The following is a 20,147-nucleotide window of genomic DNA, read 5'->3' on the forward strand; positions in this document are numbered from 1 at the left end:
CAAAAATCTTAATGTAAATAAAATAAACTTCAACTAACTCAAATCTTAAGAAAAATGCTTATTTAATACTTCCTAAGCTCCAAATATTAATATTCATTAAGGAAATCCCAAAATAACTCACTTACCTTGATTTTGGAATGTTTCCAAACCTCTCAAACCAATGATTAGCCCCTACAGTCTTGCATAGAACAATCCTACAAACCTCGTGGTGGTTCCAGATCGTCAAACCGGGTCAAATCTAGCTCAAAATCGAAGAGAGAAGGCTGGAAAACCATTTTAGAGAGAGAGAGAAGAAGAAGAAGGTTTGCGAATTCCCTCGTTAAAATGAAGAAAACTCTATTTATAGGCAAAGCTTCGTCGACGAGACACATGGATTCGTCAACGAGCCACTATAGATACTTCGTCGACGAATTTCAGACTTTCGAATATACTCTCTCGGAATTCCTTCGTCGACAAGGAGCTAAGTTCATCGATGAGCTCTAGAAGGACACTCGTCGATGAAGACAGGACATTCGTCGACGAGGCCTGCTATTCTTCTAAAAATCCTTCCTTTTCCCCTTATTATCCATTAATCCATTTTATTTATCATATCTCCTAATTATTTTAATAATTTTAATTTTCGGGTCGTTACAGGAATATTGAACTTTGGACCCCACTTTTAAGTTCGGGTCATTACTGATGTGGTATCAGAGCATATTTATAGTAGAATTTTTCAAGGCGTTACGTGTACCCCCGTTTTAGCTCTTTACCAGTCAGTAATCGTAGTTAACTCACACAGTGGATGAGTCGTTTATATCTTCAGCTCTTTGCAAGTCAATAGTCATCGTAATCTCACATAGTGGATGAGTCTGTGTCCCTTTTCAGCTCTTTATAAGTGAGTGTTCGCGGTTCCCTCATACCGTGGATGAGTCATATAGATTAGATACTAAATATGTAGAATATAACTAGATAGACATGTAGTCAATGATGAAGGTCATCAACAGTAAAAGTGTAACAAAATATTTTTTCTTGGTAAGTGTAATCCATTGGATATATATCTAATTAATTTATTAATTAATATTATTAATTAAATAATATAATATAATATATTAATATATTAATATAATATGATATAATATTATATATATTCTAACCTAAAGGATCTAAATCCTTCATGAAAGAACTTCTTTCCTGATAAGGGAACAACAGCACGCCCCCTCTCATCATCTCTCCTTAATTTCTCTCTCCTCCACCTGTCTCCCTCTCTCTTCAATTTCTTCTCTAATACTCGATCGATCTAAAAACAAAAAATACCACTAGGTTCCTATCTCGGCCCCAACACTTTAACCGGAGTGGATTCGTGATTAGGGTGTTGTAGGCACCACTCTTAGGATAAGGTAATCTCTCACTCTCTCCTCAATTTTTCCTTAAATTTTTAGCCAAATCGAAAATTGGATACCACACGGGGTCCTAGCTCCGATCCTCATCATTTTAATCGGAGCATATTTTTAATTTGGATTTCCTAGGCACCACTCCAAGGCTAAGATGAGGATAGTGGAATTATATTCGTTAATTATTTTTAAAGTTTAATTAGCTATTGGGAGTGTATGGGCCTAGGAAATATTAAAATAATTATTATTCTGGGAATTGAATTGATTGATTTAAGGGAAATGTGAATTTTAGGGTTTTGAGTTTCGAATGTCGCGGGCATGGGATTGAGTATTTTAGCAGACCTCTCAGTAAGTCAAATAAGGGGAATAAATTATAACAGTTATTTTTGGAAATTACTGGTTGAGTAAATATCTGAAAATGAGAATGTGACATTTTGCGTGAGATTATTACAATACGAATATCAAATAAAATTGTGTGGCATATGATTTATATTGGAAATGTGTTTGAAACTGGGTTATGTGATTTGCACTGAGAATAAAAAGACTGTGGATATATATATTGAAATGTTTTATGCAGAAATGAAGGTAATAGAAATCAGTTATGTTTTATATACTGAATTGTGATGATATGAGATTTGAAATATGGAAAATGTTGAAAAGTGGAATACATAATTATTTTATTGAGAACGATGAATTATGATATATCAATGTGTATTTTACTGGAAAATGATGGGATATATATATGGATAGAAATGTTTTCTATGATAAACGAGGAAATACGAAATATCGATATGCTTTATTAAGAAATGTTGAAATACATGAAATAAGATATATATTATTATGAGATGGAATGTGTACTGATATGATGGGAATGAAACAGAAAATGATGAGAAAATTTTTTATGTGATGAAATGTACCAATATACTAAAATGTGAATATTGAAATGTGAATACTGAAATGCGAATACTAAAATGTGGAAATGAGAACCCTGATGGACTGGAGTTGGATAGAGAGTATAGTACCGTTGCTAGCGAGGTGTTAGTGCAACCACATGGTCTCGTGGAGAGTGTGGCGTGGCAGTCGATTGAGCCGGTGAGAAGGATAGTTTTGCCACCTAGCGTCCGGACTAGGAGTGGGCAGGCCAATCGTACTACAAACAGGCAGTTTCATTGTTTTGATCTAACCGGGTAGGCCAACCACGGTTAGGTCCAGCTTTCGAGCTGCACAACCCGGTTATGGAGGGAAGCATGACGATGTGAATATCCTCAGGGCAGCCATAAGTTACAGATAGGATGTGTATTTGTTACTAGTGGACACTCATGAGCTAGTTTGTGAAATAAAAATGAGAAATGAAAAAGTGTGAGTTTAATTGCATAAATAATTAGGGCGAAGTAAAACTCTCCGCCTAAGGGCTTACTGAGTAAGGTGAGTGCTCTAATAAGTATCAATTGTAGCCGCACCCAAATTAATCGAGTAAAGTTACAAATGACATCAGAGCATAGGTGCGCTACATGTATGGGCGTGTAATCTCCCCTCTCCTCGCGAACTTTCGCTGATAAATATTGGTTGTATATGTGTAAGTATAAAAAATGGTAACATAGCTTATGAAATTATATTTATTATCTATAAGATTATGAGTACATATCGGTATATTTTCTCAAATGATGTAATCACTTAAATGAGTATATTATGATATAACTAAACTCATACTACCACACACTATGAATAATTTATTTTGTCTTATTGACAGGTGTCTCACCCAAATATCTAAACATTTCAAGAAACTGTGATAAACCAGTAGATAGAGCTCCGAGATAGAGGAGAGTTCGTACCTTGGTAGACGAGGTAAGTGTTTTATGTTAGGGATATGTTTGTGTAATCCCCTAAGGTACGTTATGGATTTTTGGTATATGTATGGATGTATAGAACTCTAGTTATTTGTATTCTGGATGGTTTGTAAATACACTGTTAGGTTTGTTTGTATGAGATAGATTGTTTACCCAATACCCATTTCGGGTCGGGTTATGTTACAATGATATAAGAGTTTTTGACATGGCAGATGTTTGATTAATATTTATTATTTATTGGAGACGAAAATGAGAAAAAAAAAATGGTATGAAAATCGGGGCGTCACAAAGAGTGTGAAGTTTTTTTACAAATACATCGACAAGGTCGTCGATAGAGTGAGTGGAGGAGAATGTTAGGGGTTGACAGTGTGACCTCAATTAAAATGAGAGAAGAGATGTCTTCACTTGCCCTTTCCAAGGATATTTACACTGGATGTTAAATTATTCGGATGATGGCTTGTGTGGTTATCTTATTGATTGAATATAACAACTAGTTCCACATATCATTGAGTATGAAGGTCACTTATCTTCATGAATTCATTATTGTTGAAATTGATATTTCATGCCTATGATGGCTTTTGAAAACCTCTTGAGTGTTCATGACAACTAGTGTGAATGTGTAGTTGTTGGCTGACTCGTCGAGGGAGAGCCCGACGGATTCCGCGCGGCCCGTTAATTGAGTTTAAATTGGCGGTTCGTGACACATAGCCCTTTCACAGGGCGTGAAGTGTTTGGCCTCTACCGACATGCTATGCATGCATATCACACATCATTTAATCTCAAAAACTTTTAAAGTTTTGTAATTATGAATAGTTTTAAGCAATTAGCCAATAGTTTTAAGTAGTTTAAATGTATGATTTTATAACTATATTTCTTTAAATTGCCCATGTATTTTTTTTTAAGTACTTAATTTTGAGTAATTATATGTGGATTGTAAAGGACTTTTCAGAATTCATGAATGGAAAAGAAGAGATTGATATTTATATAAAATTTCTTTAATAGTATAGCATATGGATGCATGGATATATATATATAAAAAATTTACCCACGCATCCATATACTATACCTTTAAAGAAATTTGAAATAGATATCAATCCCATGCGAAATAAGAGCTTTTGGGGAGCTGCTGCCCAACTGACACCGGAATTCTACACGTATTAATAAAGTGCTTCCATGTATGGTATACGATCATAAGTGCTTTTCTAACAGATTATGAGCCTCTTTGTGAGTGCCACCTACCTTTCTATTCAGAGAGCTCTTGCTTGTTCAATGCCTCTTTCCATCCCAAATGATTTTTTTTTTTTTAAGGGTTCACTTGATCCAGAATGTGTTTAAAGTCTTAGAACTCCTTTTGAATATTAAGAAAAAAAATATATTTTTTTATTATATTTTTTTGTATCAAATACTAATAAAATTAAATTTTATTTAAATATGATTAAAAATTAAGAAATACTGCATATTAATGATGTGTGAACTTAATTTTTTGTTTACTAATTTGATCTACTCTTTATTTTCTAAGTTTCTTTGATGACTAAATATAAAAAAATAAAATAAATTAATTCCTTCTCATTCTCATTTCCTTTCCTTTCCTTAATATTTGACAAGTTTCAAATTACATCTTAAAATTATTTATTTTTTTAAAAAAATTTAATATATGTATATGTATATATATTCAGCAAGCAAGTCTCAACACTACACACTACAAGCTTTTTAGTTAAATGTCAATTAATACTACTAGTTAGGTTGCCTGTTCCCCACCTTCTGCCTTCTTTTCCCCCGGTTCACACATGCATCACATTTTTAGTCAAATATCAGCTTCTCACGTAAACATTTACTCCCTCTTTCCTTCCCTCTTCCTCTTATCACATATCTATTTCCTCTTTCCCTACCCCCATCTGTGTATTCTGACTTTTCTAATATCCGTTAATGCTAGGCTCTTGAGTTGTCTATGTTTCATACCCTCAAGGCTCCTAATTGGGTCTTACTATGATAGAACTGTCTCGCAATCAAAGATTGAGTAGAGTATGAGTTACGTATATATGGTTGGGTGCAAAATTTAATAGCTTAATTTTTTAGATTAAATTAGGGTTCATACATGTATATTGAACTCATGCCAAAACTCCCCAATTCTAACATAATGTCTCACGGTCTAAGTCATCTAACTAGGTTTTTTGCACCAACTTGGCATGTGGTCTTAGCATGCATTCCTGTTTAACTTGACCTTTTGGTTCAATTTTCAGTTTGAATTTTTTCTCACCCCGACCTAGTAGCTTTGGTTGGAATTTGAGTTCAACTTCACCCGCAAACAATCCTAGTGTGCTTGATCCTAAATTTAAAGATCCAATGGGAGAATGAGAAAGTTGTGGCTTACACGTTATTTTTTAAGGAAAAATAATTTCTTAAATTAGCCGTTAATTGAGAATTTGATTTAAATTTAGTGTAACATGAGAGCGTGATTCTTTAGAAAGTTCAATGTTTTCTAGTGTCAAAACTATAATATCACAGAAAGCTATTTAGGGGATGGTGAGTGTTCATTAGTATTCATTATAAAATTTATTAGTTTTAGTAAACGTGTTTAGTCTATTTGCTTCTCTCGTTAGAGACACCTTTCCTACAAAAGTGTGAATAATGAATTACGTTTTTTTTTTTTTTTTTTTTACAATTTACAATGCGACTCATATTTAAATGCATGCTCATTTATTGCTTACATTCAACTTTGTATTCGATGATTAGGAATTTATTCATGCAAGCGGTGAAATCATAATATACTTTAAGCTAACTAGTTAACTAGGCGTGCTATAACTAAGGCAGCACAGCCCTTTACCAAATTGGCATATGGCCCTAGCATGCATTTCTATTTAGTTTGCCATTTTGGTTCCTATGTGGCTACTCAACCGAGCTCAAGCTCAATTAGCGGCCAATACATTCAACTAACTTTGGTGTGCAAATTTTAGCCCAAACACACTAAACTAAGATAGTCACATGGAAAAGCTTACCTTAGTATTTAAAGGGTGTCTAGGAAAATTAAATATTGTGCTAAGCATTAAATTCAAATATTATTTGAAGAAATGTCTTGAATTTTAAGTTGAACTAATGCAAAGAATGTTAAATCTTGAATTAGTTAAGTTTCTTAAGTTATTAGAGGTGCTAGATGGAGGTTAAAGGTAGTCTCTTATTTGTAGAGTGAATTGGAGATTGGTTTCATCTTATTGTTGGACATTTTGGTCATTTTTTATGCTTCAAAAGCTATTGAAAGATGATTGTTACATTTCCCCTCGTAGCAAAATAAGATATGGGAATATATTTAATTAAATCATAACACTTTAGAAAAATGAAGAGATATAGTCAAATACTCTAACGTTTAAACTTTTTATCTATTCAAATATAATCTCTATTCAGAGTTCATTCAAATCAAACAAATGTCACCTTAATTAAATCGAAATTTTTAGTCTACACATTCAACTAATTAAGCATCATTGACATATTTACTTTAGTCTAACGCTTACAACAAAGTCTAGTGCATGGTTTCTAGCTCAATATAATCAACAAACCTTGGTGTTAGGGCCTTAGAGTTCAACTATATATTCTAACACATGGTTTTGGTTTATGATTATAAACTACGAGATATAATTGGTTAACCTTGATGCAACAGTGTAGTTGTCATGGAGATGATTTCGGTATATCTACGTGACGTTGTGGTTGATCTGGTTAGTTTTGATTATGATGTTCTCGAATTTAAAATGTATGATCATTAGATCCATAATAAGTGAGAAAAGTTAAGGAGCACTCAAAAGCGAGCTCTTGGCATCCTTGAGGGGCGTCTTGGGCTTCTGTGTGGAATTAGGAGTCTCGTGGACTATCCATTTGGAATGGGATTATGTGGGTCTCTCTACTCTGGAGGTTTGGGTGCATGTCCTTCTTAGCTGTTGGCTATACAGTTAGGCAGTATCATTCAAGACTCGGGTTATGCTAAGGGGATGAGAATTACTCTGGCTACTAATGGAATATGAATTATTTTCCTCACCATTTTTGAATCCAGATTCCTTAGTGATGACCTTAGTTTGTTCAAGGTTGTTGAATATTGAGACTTGATCACGAGATTGGACACTTGAGTATTTCCTTGGATAAGAATGAGTATGGTTGGACTGGACTTGGCATAGTCTTGCCACTGCATGAGCGTGATTCCTTTACTCTTTAGGAGAATTTTAGTAAGACTAATTCCTTTTTGGTCATTGTAAACTCCAAGTCAGTGACACTTGGCATGTGATTTTCAACTTTTAGTCTAGTGTGTAGCCTTTCATCCTTGTGTGGTCGACTTTTAGAGTGTGATTTTTTTGCTTATTAGTACATTTAAAGCCTGCTGCTAAAACTTCTATCTCAAGTAAGCTTAAGTCAATTTTAATTCAACTTTGTTTGAAAATAATTTTGGACCAAGTTTATTCAACCTCATTTGTTATAATACATGGGCACATAACATAAAAAAAATTATTATATTAGACACTTAATCATGTCACATTTCATACAACCAATCATAACCTTAGATTTTGAATGATTTTAAATTAAAACTATCACTTAGAATCATTCAAAATCTAAGCATTTGATTGATTAATTGTCTAAAATGTGATGTTGTCAAAAAGGCTAACCTAATCATTTCTTGTAACATATTGCCAAATTTAGAATTTAAGCTTAATATAAGAACAAATGAAGTTGGTGAATATCTTTCTCAGCACTAAAAATTCTCTTGTAATGAACAAGGTTGATACCGCCAACCTATATATATATATAAGCCCAAAGTATGGCAACCACAAAAGAAATCTAGGCTTACTTACTCCTTTTAGTCAATTATATTAATTAAATTGACTAAGTTAGCATCGAAGATGTCTTTGAGGGAAACCCTCAAGCTTCTTAAGTATATTATTTCTTCTCTTATTGCAATAAGGTCGTGATCAGATTATCGATGATTCAAAGATATAACCTAATGAACAAATTTTGACATCAATATGAATTTGACTAGACTTCAACTACATACATGCTAAAGGCATCATTTTTAGTGGTTCATTCCCCACCCTAATATTGATCCCAAATTTTGAAATTAAGACTTAATTATTTTATGTTAGAAGTCTCACAATCAAGTTTCTTAAATTTTGCATAGTCATAGCTAAAGTATAGGTCATAGAGTATGCACACTATCCTCCTAATAATGATCGACACAAATACCTTTTTAACTTTTGTAAAGTAAATCATGTGATGCTACATTGTCGGTTATCAACGGCAATAAAATAATTATTTTATCAATTTTAGTGTTTCAAGAGCATGAAAATCGAGTCTCAAATTTATAATATTTAATTTATTTAAACTAAATCCAATAAAAATTCATTAACTTTTATTAAGTTTTATATAAAATTTAATTGAATTCCTAAATTCATGCTTTCAACCACAAAATGTAGAAAAATTGTGTTTCAACATGAAGGACAAGACATAGCAACTTTTTCATTTTTTTTTCTTTTTTTTCTTTTTCCTCATTCATTTAATTTATTTTTTTGTTTGTTTGTTTGTTTATTTATTTGGATTAGCATTGAGTTTGGACTCTATGTGCACAAGAGCGAGTTTTTAGCGAGCAAATGGGACGGTTATTTTCAAAAAAAAAAAAAGGATCAAGAATTCCTATTCATACACGTGTCAACCTACTAAGTTAGGTAGCCAACTGGCGAGGGCCCCACCTATGATACTTTAACAAGGAACTCTCGCTTGCTTGGTTTACCGTTCAAAATGGAATTCTCTCCATTCTCCAATATCTTGTCTTTTAAAATATTTTGACCCAAAATACCGGGATACTTAAGGAGTCGCCCCTATTTCTATTGCCAAAAAATAGAAAAAAAAAAACCACTTTCGTAACGAGTTGTGGTAGTAGCTATCAATGTTTATACAACACCTGCATAACAAGCAATCATGTAATTGCTATACTTACTATGGGTTTATCTCGAATTGGTAGTTGCTTCTCTTTTTCTTGCACCCCTTTACACCACTTGAAATGGTTCCCGATTTTCTAATATGGCAAGAACAACATGCGCACTTTAGCACCACCCCACCCCCCAACCCAAGGAGTTCCCATTTTGTGTATAAAGTCAAAAGAAATGGGGAGATTAGAAGGAAGAAGTAGTAGAGTAGGGTGATACTTTTACCTTTTGTCTCATGGAATTTTTGCCAAACATACAAGGGAATTGAAAATTAGATAAGGGAGTTTTTTTCACCATGACATGATTCTAATAATTATTGATGGCCAATAGATATAGTTATTTTTTATAAGAGTTTTAGATGTCTTGAAAATTTTATTAATTAAACTAAAGATGGTTAATCCTATTTGTTACTGTCATTTAATAGAGGACTTGGTGGTTTATTAATTTTTAAAAACAAACATTTAAAATTACTTTTTTGTGAATTTTTCTTGTCATCGGTATAAATTTTTAGGGCAAGAGACTAAGATAAACATGCACATATTTTTATTATATAAAACTCTGAAAAAGAATAAATTTCAAAAAACATTAATGGACTGATATGTAAATTTAGACTATACAATAGCGTAATGTATTTTTCTTTCTCATCTCTATCCTTTTTGCTTCTTTCAAGATGTCAATCCTGATAAATATTTTGTGATTAAATAGTTGAATGGCCTTATCTCTCAAAAAATACAATAATATATATAATACATTGTAACAATTGTATACAATACAACTTGTGCAATAGGTAGGCGAAGCATTGAAATCGTGACACTTTGGGTGAGATGGAAGCATGTACTCATAAAAGGAAAACAAGGTGATAAAAGGGTGACGTATTTACAATTCTGCCCCTACCCATTTCTACTATTTGATTTTTGCAAGGTGTAGAATTTAGACCGAATGGGGGAGAGGGAGCGCAGCCACCTTCTATATATACCCACATCTTACTTCCTTTCTCCCCCACACACCACACCAACCACATCCACATCCACATCCACACCCCCAACTCAACAAAGACACCTCCCACTCTCCCTCTCCCTCTCCCTCTCCCTCTCCCTCCAGGTACAAAGAAAACACCATGCCTGAGGCTCCAAAGAGCACAACATTTAATAGAGGGCAACAGGAGTACAGTCTCGCGGAGAAGAACAAGAAGGCACTTCAGTTCATAGAGGATGTGACGGCAAACGCCGACCAAGTCCAGAAGCGAGTTCTGGCTGAAATCTTAACCCGTAATGCCCATGCCGACTACTTGCAGCGCCACGGCCTCAGTGGCCACACCGACCGCGACACCTTCAAAAAGACCATGCCCGTCATTACCTACGACGACTTACAGCCCGACGTCACCCGCATCGCCAATGGCGACACCTCCCCCATCCTCTGCTCCCATCCCATTTCCGAGTTCCTCACAAGGTTACAAAATAATAAAAAGAAAAAAATGGATTCTATATGTATATTTATGTTTTGGAAAATATATGTTGTATACATGGGTTTTGATTGGTTTTTGAATTTGCAGCTCGGGGACATCGGGCGGGGAAAGAAAGCTTATGCCAACCATAGAAGAGGAGCTGGACAGGAGGTCATTGATTTACAGCCTTCTAATGCCGGTGATGAACCAGTTTGTGCCTGGTTTGGACGAGGGCAAAGGAATGTACTTCTTGTTCATAAAATCGGAAGCTAAGACTCCGGGAGGGCTGGTGGCGCGCCCCGTCCTCACCAGCTACTACAAAAGCTCCCACTTCAGGGAGAGGCCTTATGACCCGTACACCAACTACACCAGCCCGAACGAGACCATTCTCTGCCCCGACTCCTACCAGAGCATGTACTCCCAAATGCTCTGCGGCCTCTGCCAGCACAAGGACGTCCTCCGGGTGGGCGCCGTCTTCGCCTCCGGCTTCATCCGCGCCATTCGGTTCCTCGAAAAGCACTGGTCCCTCCTCTGCCACGACATCCGGACCGGCACCCTCAACCCCCAAATCACTGACCCAGCGGTTCGGGACGCCGTCGCGGAGATCCTGAAACCGGATCCGAAGCTGGCTGGATTCGTGGAGGGGGAATGCAGTAAGGATTCGTGGCAGGGGATCATAACCAGGCTGTGGCCTAACACCAAGTATGTGGATGTAATTGTGACGGGGACAATGTCACAGTACATTCCCACTCTGGATTACTACAGCAATGGTCTGCCCTTGGTGTGCACCATGTACGCTTCTTCCGAATGCTACTTTGGGCTTAATCTCAATCCCCTTTGCAAGCCCAGCGACGTCTCCTACACCCTCATCCCCACCATGGCCTACTTCGAATTCTTGCCCGTTCACCGAAACAATGCCCTCTCCAACACCCCCATCTCCGTCCCCAAATCCCTCAACGAGAAGGAGCAGCAAGACTTGGTCGACCTCGCCGATGTCAAGCTCGGCCACGAGTACGAGTTGGTCGTCACCACCTTCGCCGGTAACTAATTAATCTATCACTGATCAAATTAATTAACCCGATAATTCGTAATTTTAATTTCTACACGAGCTTCAATTCGGATTCGCTATTATTTCTCACGAATGATGTGACATTTGGGGATCAGGGCTGTACCGGTACCGAGTTGGCGACGTGCTGAGAGTGGCGGGATTCAAGAACAAGGCCCCCCAATTCAACTTCATATGCAGGAAAAACGTGGTGCTGAGCATAGACTCGGACAAGACAGACGAAGTGGAGCTGCAGAGCGCGGTGAAGAACGCGGTGAACCACCTGGTCCCGTTCGACGCCATGGTGGCGGAGTACACGAGCTACGCCGACACGATGACGATCCCGGGGCACTACGTGCTGTACTGGGAGCTGAGCGTGAAGGGGTCAACCCCAATTCCACCGTCGGTGTTCGAGGATTGCTGCCTAACCATGGAAGAATCGCTGAACAGCGTGTACCGGCAGGGGCGGGCGTCGGACAAGTCCATTGGAGCTCTAGAGATAAAGATAGTGGAAAGCGGAACGTTTGACAAGCTGATGGACTATGCAATTAGCATGGGCGCTTCCATTAACCAGTACAAGACGCCACGCTGCGTCAAGTTTGCGCCAATTGTGGAGCTCTTGAACTCCAAGGTCGTGTCCAAATACTTCAGTCCAAAGTGCCCCAAATGGGTTCCAGGCCACAAGCAATGGTGCAACAAGAACTGATCACCAACTCATCATCATCATCATCTTCCATGGAATCGGGAAAAAAAAAATTTTAAATTAATTATTATTAATTAATATGTGCACCTTAGAGGAACTGTACCTGATCTAGTGATTTCCCCTCTTCTCTCTGTGTCTTCATCATCTTTCTCTCCGTAATTAAGAACTGTTTTTGTAATCATAATTTGGAGAGAAGATGAAAATTACCCATTTAGGTTAATTAACCTTTCTTCTTCTTCTTCTTCTTCTTCTTCTTCTTCTTCTTCTGTGTTTTCGGAATTAGTTGTGTACAAATTAAAATGGTTCATGTTTCAAGTAATTAATTAAATTAAGTTGCGTTTCAAGGAATTAGAAACTTGTCGTACTCTTAATGGGGGAAATCGTATCATAACGAGTTTCCAAGGGGGTGAAATTCCTTTTCCTAATTCCAGGCAGGAATCCTGCCCACCGAACTCTCATGGTGATGGGCGAAATGCTTTAATTCTATTTTATCAAATTATTATCTACTGGAAGCGCGTACAAACCCAACTCCCATCAAATCTACTGGCTCTTGTTTTCTTAATCCAATCCTTATTTAATTATTTTCAGAGAAAGGAAACCAACTTTTTCCTGAAATATAATAATTAGCTTCCACTGGTATCATATCGTACGCTCTCTATTACAGTGAAATCAAACTTACTTTATTGCGTAGTGATGGATTAAAATGATGCGCGTGAGGCAGAGCTACGGGTAGCTGCCGTTTTTAGCAATTAATCACGCTCTTAAACTTAACTCTTTTTGGTAGTTAAATAATCATGCTCGATCATTACCATACCTCTATGTGTATATGTCTCTGTGTGGCCGCCATAATCTCAGGACTACAGTTAAAATCTCCCGGACCCCCATTTCTTAATTATTCACTTGTTATTTTTCATTTTCATTTTCAAAAAATACTTTAATTTCTGATTTATCATACATTGTCAATTTCTTTTAAATCTATATATATATATATATATATATATATATATATACACACACACACATTGAGTGTGCGCAATTTTGGAGTAGTAAAATTTTGGTATATATTTATTTTGCATTTAGAAGTATGAATTTTTTCGATCTATAAAATTTTAAATTTTAATTATATCTATTATAAATCTAAATCCAAAATCTCTCCACACATAGGATTATAGTTATTACATTTACGAATTCTTTTCGGTCATTAATATTCGTCATTCTAACGATTTTTATTGAGAGATATAGGTCAATAAATTTAAAAGGATTCACTAATTTTAAAGTAATTTATGAATAAATTAGAAAAAGACCTCGTGAGCTTGACAAGTTCAATTAAATTTTGAATGGTTCAAAATGTGCGATATTGATTGAAGTAAAATTGTAAAAACCATGAAAGTCAAAAAGAATTGACGCATCACATGTCGTTGAAAATTACACTTGGAAGGTGCCTAGGTGGCTAAATTTCACAAATTATTGACCACTTGAGTTCATCCAAGTGGAGAAGAGGGAAGGGACACATCCAAATGCCCAATAAGCAAGTTTTGTTCAAATTTTAGAATTTTATTTTACATAAATATTCATGACAACATCTTTTTCCATATACACATCTCTTCTTTATTTTTAATATTAAAATTTCTAAATTGGCTCTTTTTTTAAGTCACAAGTTTCTTACCTTCTTTCCCACCATATCCCCTCCCTTTTAATTTTCTCATCTTTGTATTTTTAAAATTAGTAATTCATGTTCAATTATTTTCTTAATATTTTCTATAAGTGTGCTTAATTAATACTTCTACTAGATTACCATTTTACCTACGTTGATGTTGAATGGATGATCTCTGCTCCAAAAAATTAGTGAGATGGTTGGTTGGTGATAATTTGTAATCGCCTCTAAGATTTGCAAGATAATACAAGCTCTTGAGAGATCTTATTGATTATCAAAAAATCTTTTCAATGTCTAAGGTTTTAAATAGGTCTAAATAATTGCAAGGGGAAAGACTTTTGAGAGAGAGAGAGAGATCAATCTAAGTTTGGCTGTTTGTCTTTACCTTTAGGAGGATAGCTCCTACCATTCTTATGGCATGATGCCCCCAACATGACTCTTTTTCATAGGAAGATATAACGTCATTTGCATGTTGGTGTTCCATTCCTGATGTGGGTGATTATTAGTAGATTGGTACCTGTCCAAGTATAGTTATGTCAAATGTATGTGGACTCGTACATGGACACAATAATTTTATACATAGTTAATAGTGGGTTTCACTATATTTTGGTTTGAATATGGTCGAGTTAACACAAGAAGCAAGTTTTCTTTTCTTTTCTTTTCTTTTCTTTTTTATTTGCTCCATTCGAAGCCCATGCACGAACATTATTTCTAAACTATATAATGAGAGGTAATTAATTCATTCTATCTCATCTCATGCTTCTTTTTACCCCCTCCTAAAATTTAAGCATAAGACCTTCAACCTGTCCCACATTTTTTCAATAAGTTCAAATATTAATATAACATCTTGTCATTAGTGGATTTTATATCCTATCATGAGAAATCAGCTTTTTTTTACGTATTTTCATAATCTAACTAAATTTAATTAGAACATGGAAAATGCTAGAAGTCTCATAGAGCTAAGCTAACTATTTATACTATTTCAATCATTTTTTTTAAAGAAAAATCAAGACATACCTAGAAAACTCAAAAATAAAAAAGTACAAGAAACACAAAAGCTTGAAATGAGATATATCTAACGGCATGGAATATATATTTGTAGTGGAAGGCAGGATGTATGTATATATATAGTAGAGATAAATAGGGTGGTCGGCAGGCGGATAATTAATGAGGGGCAACCGGGCGGCGAGGAGGGACAAGAAGTGCGGTGATGATATATCAAAGAGCCGAGGGATGGATAAGGGAAGGGATCGCATGCTCATTGCTCAGAGAGAGAGATCGACAGTGATGAGGTAAATAAAGAGCATGGGACTATTAATATCAGAGCGACTTGCGTATATATATATATATATATATATATATATATAATGAGGTGTAGACTTTAAATTGTTTGGGGAAACAAACAAACAAAACAGTCGGTAGTGATTTGTTGCAGACAAACCCCGGAAAAAAAGAAGATGGTGATTCCCATACAAATCTCTGCTCACAAAAACTCCAAAACCATTTCAGATGTGGAGAGAGAATGAGCCAGAAAGAAAGAGAGAGAAGCGGATGATGATTTTTGATTGATAAGGCCTAGCTAGAGAGCTAGCTGCCGTATTCATTCCACAAGCAACCGATCCTAATATATATTATATGTCTACACAGATGCATTTGTCCTCACTCCTTCTTCCTCTCCTACGTGTTCTCTCTCCCCCATCCCCATCCCCATCCATATGTGTGTGCTCGCCAAGTAACCCTGAGGAATTCCTCAGCTGTCAACACCTGATATCTACTCCTCTCCTCCATCATATCCTTTTAATTTTTTATTTCAATAATTAATGCTAAAAATTAACTACTGGGAGAAGTTCTGCTTTAGTTAAGCAGAATTATTGAACTTGGAAAGCACTACCCCAAAAATATATATATATATACATATATATATATATATATATATATATATATGAAGAAATTTACGCCCCCATTTAGTTTTGGGAAATATTTTTAAATTTTTTAAAGAATTATTAAAAAAAAATTAGTTTTTTGGGTAATAAATTTTAAAAATTTTAGTTTTTTTTATTTTTCAAGATAATAAAGAGTTTATTTAAATGTGCAAGAAAAAATTTATTTTTTTTTTTTAGATATCAATTGATCGCAAAAATTCAACTTGTTCGTCACTTTTTCAAATTTTATATGAAGTACTATTTGAAATCATGGATTTTGGTGTTTGAATTTGAATTTGAATTTGTATGAATATAGAAAAAAAGTCTTTAGATAATTCACATAAATTAAAGTTTAAGATTCGAGTTTCATGCTTTCACACATTAAGGGTACGTCTGAATCAAGGATTTTATTTCGGAAAAGACAATGAAAGGAACATAAGAAGGAAACTCATTTTTCCTTCTATTATTTTTATTGTTTATAAAACAGATTACTTGCACTAAAGACCGTTCAATCTTTTTGAATTGTGGTAGGTATTATTATTATTATTATTATTATTATTTATTTCTTTTTTCCCAAATTTATTTTTGTCACATATATTGAGTAAACTAATTTTATAAATTGGTACAAAAATACTTTGGTTGGCCCTTCAATCCCTAAATTAGTAAATAAAATAAAATGAAAATAAGAGTGTGGTTTAAATCAAGTCTACTGTATGTGTACATCTAGATATTAGCCACACTAATTGCATTAACAATATAGTATTGATTACAGCACATATTTTTGTATTTTCTCCCAGAAATAATTTATCAATCTATTTAGATCATTCAATTTCAAGTCATGAATTTATTTGGCTAAACTAACTTTGAACCTATAATCGCATAATTAGTAAAGATAGTTAGCCTTAAAAAAGGATTAAGATAGAATATTATTTAGATAATCAAATTACTTTCATGTGGCTGGAAAAGTAAATATATGCTAGCTTACTCCATCAATTACAAAAGAGATTCTCTTCACTTTTTTAGGTTTTGAAAGGGAAGACGGAATAAATTCAATTTCATAGAAAAGTCTTTTTGTCTTTACATGCAAGTGAATGGTCGTAAGTTCCAAACCTGAATGCACAATTAGAAAATATCTTAGGTTAAACATTTTTTTTTTTATTAAAAGATGACGGCTCTTTCATTTATTTATTAATATACCCTCACTTTTGACGGAAAAATACCATGATTATAAGATAAAACAAAAGGGAGAGTACAGAAAAACCCTCCAAAAAAAAAATCAACGCCAGTAACCAACCAAATTAGGACAATAAAATTAAACATAACTAATAAAAAAGATAAAAACATAAACACAACCAAAATCAAAACAAAATACACCAAACGAAACTCCAGAGTTGAACTAACGACGAACGGAAACGAGACCCCACCTATCCATCCGAAGAATACCTTTCAGATAACGTGGTAGAAAGTATTGTTCTTCGTAAATTACATTATTTCTCATTTCTCCTTTTTTAGTAAGAAAATCAATCGCACTATTATCTTCCCTATATTGACGCATCACCATGACGTTCACTCCTTCTAACTCCACCGCAAACTCCTCTCAAAATTTCCAGAGATACCACAAAGTACATCTACCTTTCTGAAGTCAATCAACTACAATTCGCGAGTCACTTTCAATAAACGAATATCTAAGGTTAAACATTAGTTTGATACATCTTTCAAATTTTTCTCTAACTAAGACGTGGTTCCTTTACAATCATTTTTTTTTTCTCCTTTGCCAAAATAAAAGTCATGATATTTGGCCTTGCGATCATTCTTTTAATAGATTGATGTAATTTTATGTCTTCAAATGCACTAAGTAATTGACAGGGGCATATATGCTTGTGACACTTCACATACATTTTTTTCCTCTCAAAATTTAGCTAAATATTCACTTGATTGGCTTTAAAATGACAGACATAATTAATTAGCGTATTCTTTCACGTTCAAAAAGTATTTGTTTATGTGATTTGTAGATGAGATGAATAGGCTTTCAAGGATAGTTATATAAACAACATGATGGTGATCAAAGGCAATACCCTAAAAGATACTTAAGTCAATAAAAAAGACAATAAGAAATTATCAAGGTTCAAACAAGAGAGGAAGATCGAGTAGTTGTCATTCAGATGATAATTCAATCTTGCCTTTAAGTAAAGACAAGCCAACACAAGGATAGTTATCATTGGGCAGTTACTTGGAAGGAGAGAAATGAAGGTCAACTATATATATCATTATATTTGAAAGTATAGATTTTGAACCTTGGAATTGAATTTGGGTGAATTTTCATAAATTCAATATAATTTTATATTATATATTTTTCAAATCTACCCAAATTCAAATTCAAGACATCTCCCAACACATGGGGTATGGGATTTTAAGGTCATAGCGATTTGTAGCCAATGTTATGTGCTTAATTAGCATTTTAGGCAATAACTTGTGTATGTAGTTGACTAGACAACTTAAGAAGAACTTAAAATGCCACATTCTTTACCAATGAACGCTTGCATGTGCAACCCCGCTTTGCATCAATTTTGCATAGCTACTCTTAAGAATATATATATATATATATATATATATATAGATCTTGTGCATGCAAACTAATTTTAAAGAGTTTTATGCATAGTAGCACTCAATCATTCTCTAGTCCATCATTTCCCACCTTAAATAAAAATCAACTTTTCAGTACCAAACTAAATTTGTAGAGAATGACCAACTTATCATATTTCTTTTGAGTGTAAAAGAAAGAATTAATGATCAAGTTCTCAATTTGATAAATTAACCTAATCGTAATTCTTTACTTTGTAGGCTAACAGGTAAGAGTTACAAGCTCAATAATCCACCCTTAAAAGTTTCTATTGTTGGTAGGATGGAAGAACATTAACAAAGCAATATCATTACATCATTAATCCAAATATGCGTATATTTATATACATTAGCTTCGTAAACTTGTCATATAATTAAGCTTGTCTCTACATTAAAAATGACCAAATTCACTAGTGAGCTTGAGCACATTTCAAACTCAATTAACAATTTATTGAGAATGCAATTGTGAACAAATACATTTAGCTTGTTTGGTTTAAACTTGACTCAAGAAAGCTTAACTAATTTTTTATTGACAAGCTTCTAGAAAGTTTGGCTCAATTAAGGTCGTTTGCAGCCCTTCTCTCACCCGTAGGAATTCCTATTTCATTTAAGTTCTTTCGACTGACAAATAATATAGATAATTGACACAATTTAAAATATACCCTTATTAAAAAAGAAAAAATCAACTGCCTTCTCTTTTCAAAACCTATCTCCCTTCACGATTTGTAGTTCAAGCCTCATAGACCAGATGTCATTTGTTCCTTCCTCATATTCTTTCTCACCATTTCGTAGCCTCTCAATATGCTTGTTTTACAAATCATATTAATCTCATGTTCAACCATAAGATTTTTCAAGAAAGATGATAGCTTTAAATAGTTGACAGACGGTGCACAATAAACCACATGGTTGACTAATGATATGTAAATTGAACTCACTCTCTCTCCCTCTCTCCCTCTCTCTCTCTCAAACACATAAGATTTTGCTTACAACAACCGGGAAAAAAAATTATAGATTTTGATTTGTTTCAAGACATTATATTTGATCATTTTTTTACCAAATAAATATTTGATAATTGAATTTTTAAATTTATTTTTTTTATAAAATAAAGCATAAGACTTAATTAGTTAATCATTTTGTAATACTTCTAAAAGGAAATTTATTTTCACACCATTGAAAAGATCATTTTGTGTATAATCAAAACATAACATAATTTCAATTTCATAAAACTCTGTTTTTGTCTTCATTTTATTCTTTTTTTTTCATTTTGATTCATTCATTAATTTTATCTCGCAAACAAATGCAACATAATAATAATAATAATAATAATAATAATAATAGTTTGACCATAACTCAAGTGGTAAGAGCGATTTATGACTTTACATTATAGTGTCCAAAGGGACACGATGATGATTGGAGTTCCGAATTATCAAATAATAATAATAATAATAATAATAACAACTCCAAAAAAAAAAAAAAAAGGTGAAGAATTAATCAATCCCTCCCCCTACAAAACAAAGACAAAGACAAACACAAGGACAAAGACAAATCCCATTCCCACGTACCATATTCATATATCGTCTACTAAA

General features: G+C 34.2%; 1 protein-coding gene across 1 annotated transcript; it reads left to right on the top strand.

Annotated features, from left to right (window-relative positions):
• Window positions 1–10,178: 10,178 nt before the first annotated feature.
• Window positions 10,179–12,607, top strand: LOC131165894 (indole-3-acetic acid-amido synthetase GH3.6). Its single transcript, XM_058124048.1, has 3 exons — window positions 10,179–10,623; window positions 10,727–11,658; window positions 11,783–12,607. Exons 1-3 carry the CDS (start codon window positions 10,292–10,294, stop codon window positions 12,367–12,369), a joined length of 1,851 nt encoding a protein of 616 aa, XP_057980031.1. The 5' UTR covers window positions 10,179–10,291; the 3' UTR covers window positions 12,370–12,607.
• Window positions 12,608–20,147: the final 7,540 nt, after the last annotated feature.

This window comes from Malania oleifera, chromosome 1 (genome assembly GCF_029873635.1).
Source record: "Malania oleifera isolate guangnan ecotype guangnan chromosome 1, ASM2987363v1, whole genome shotgun sequence".
NCBI lineage: Eukaryota > Viridiplantae > Streptophyta > Magnoliopsida > Santalales > Ximeniaceae > Malania > Malania oleifera.

Bases quoted from the DNA above. Each gene is read 5' to 3' on its own strand.
- LOC131165894 (XM_058124048.1), top strand. From the start codon at position 10,292: ATGCCTGAGGCTCCAAAGAGCACAACATTTAATAGAGGGCAACAGGAG. The intron at 10,624-10,726 runs GTTACAAAATAA...TTGAATTTGCAG, and splicing joins ATTTCCGAGTTCCTCACAAG to CTCGGGGACATCGGGCGGGG. The intron at 11,659-11,782 runs GTAACTAATTAA...TTTGGGGATCAG, and splicing joins GGTCGTCACCACCTTCGCCG to GGCTGTACCGGTACCGAGTT.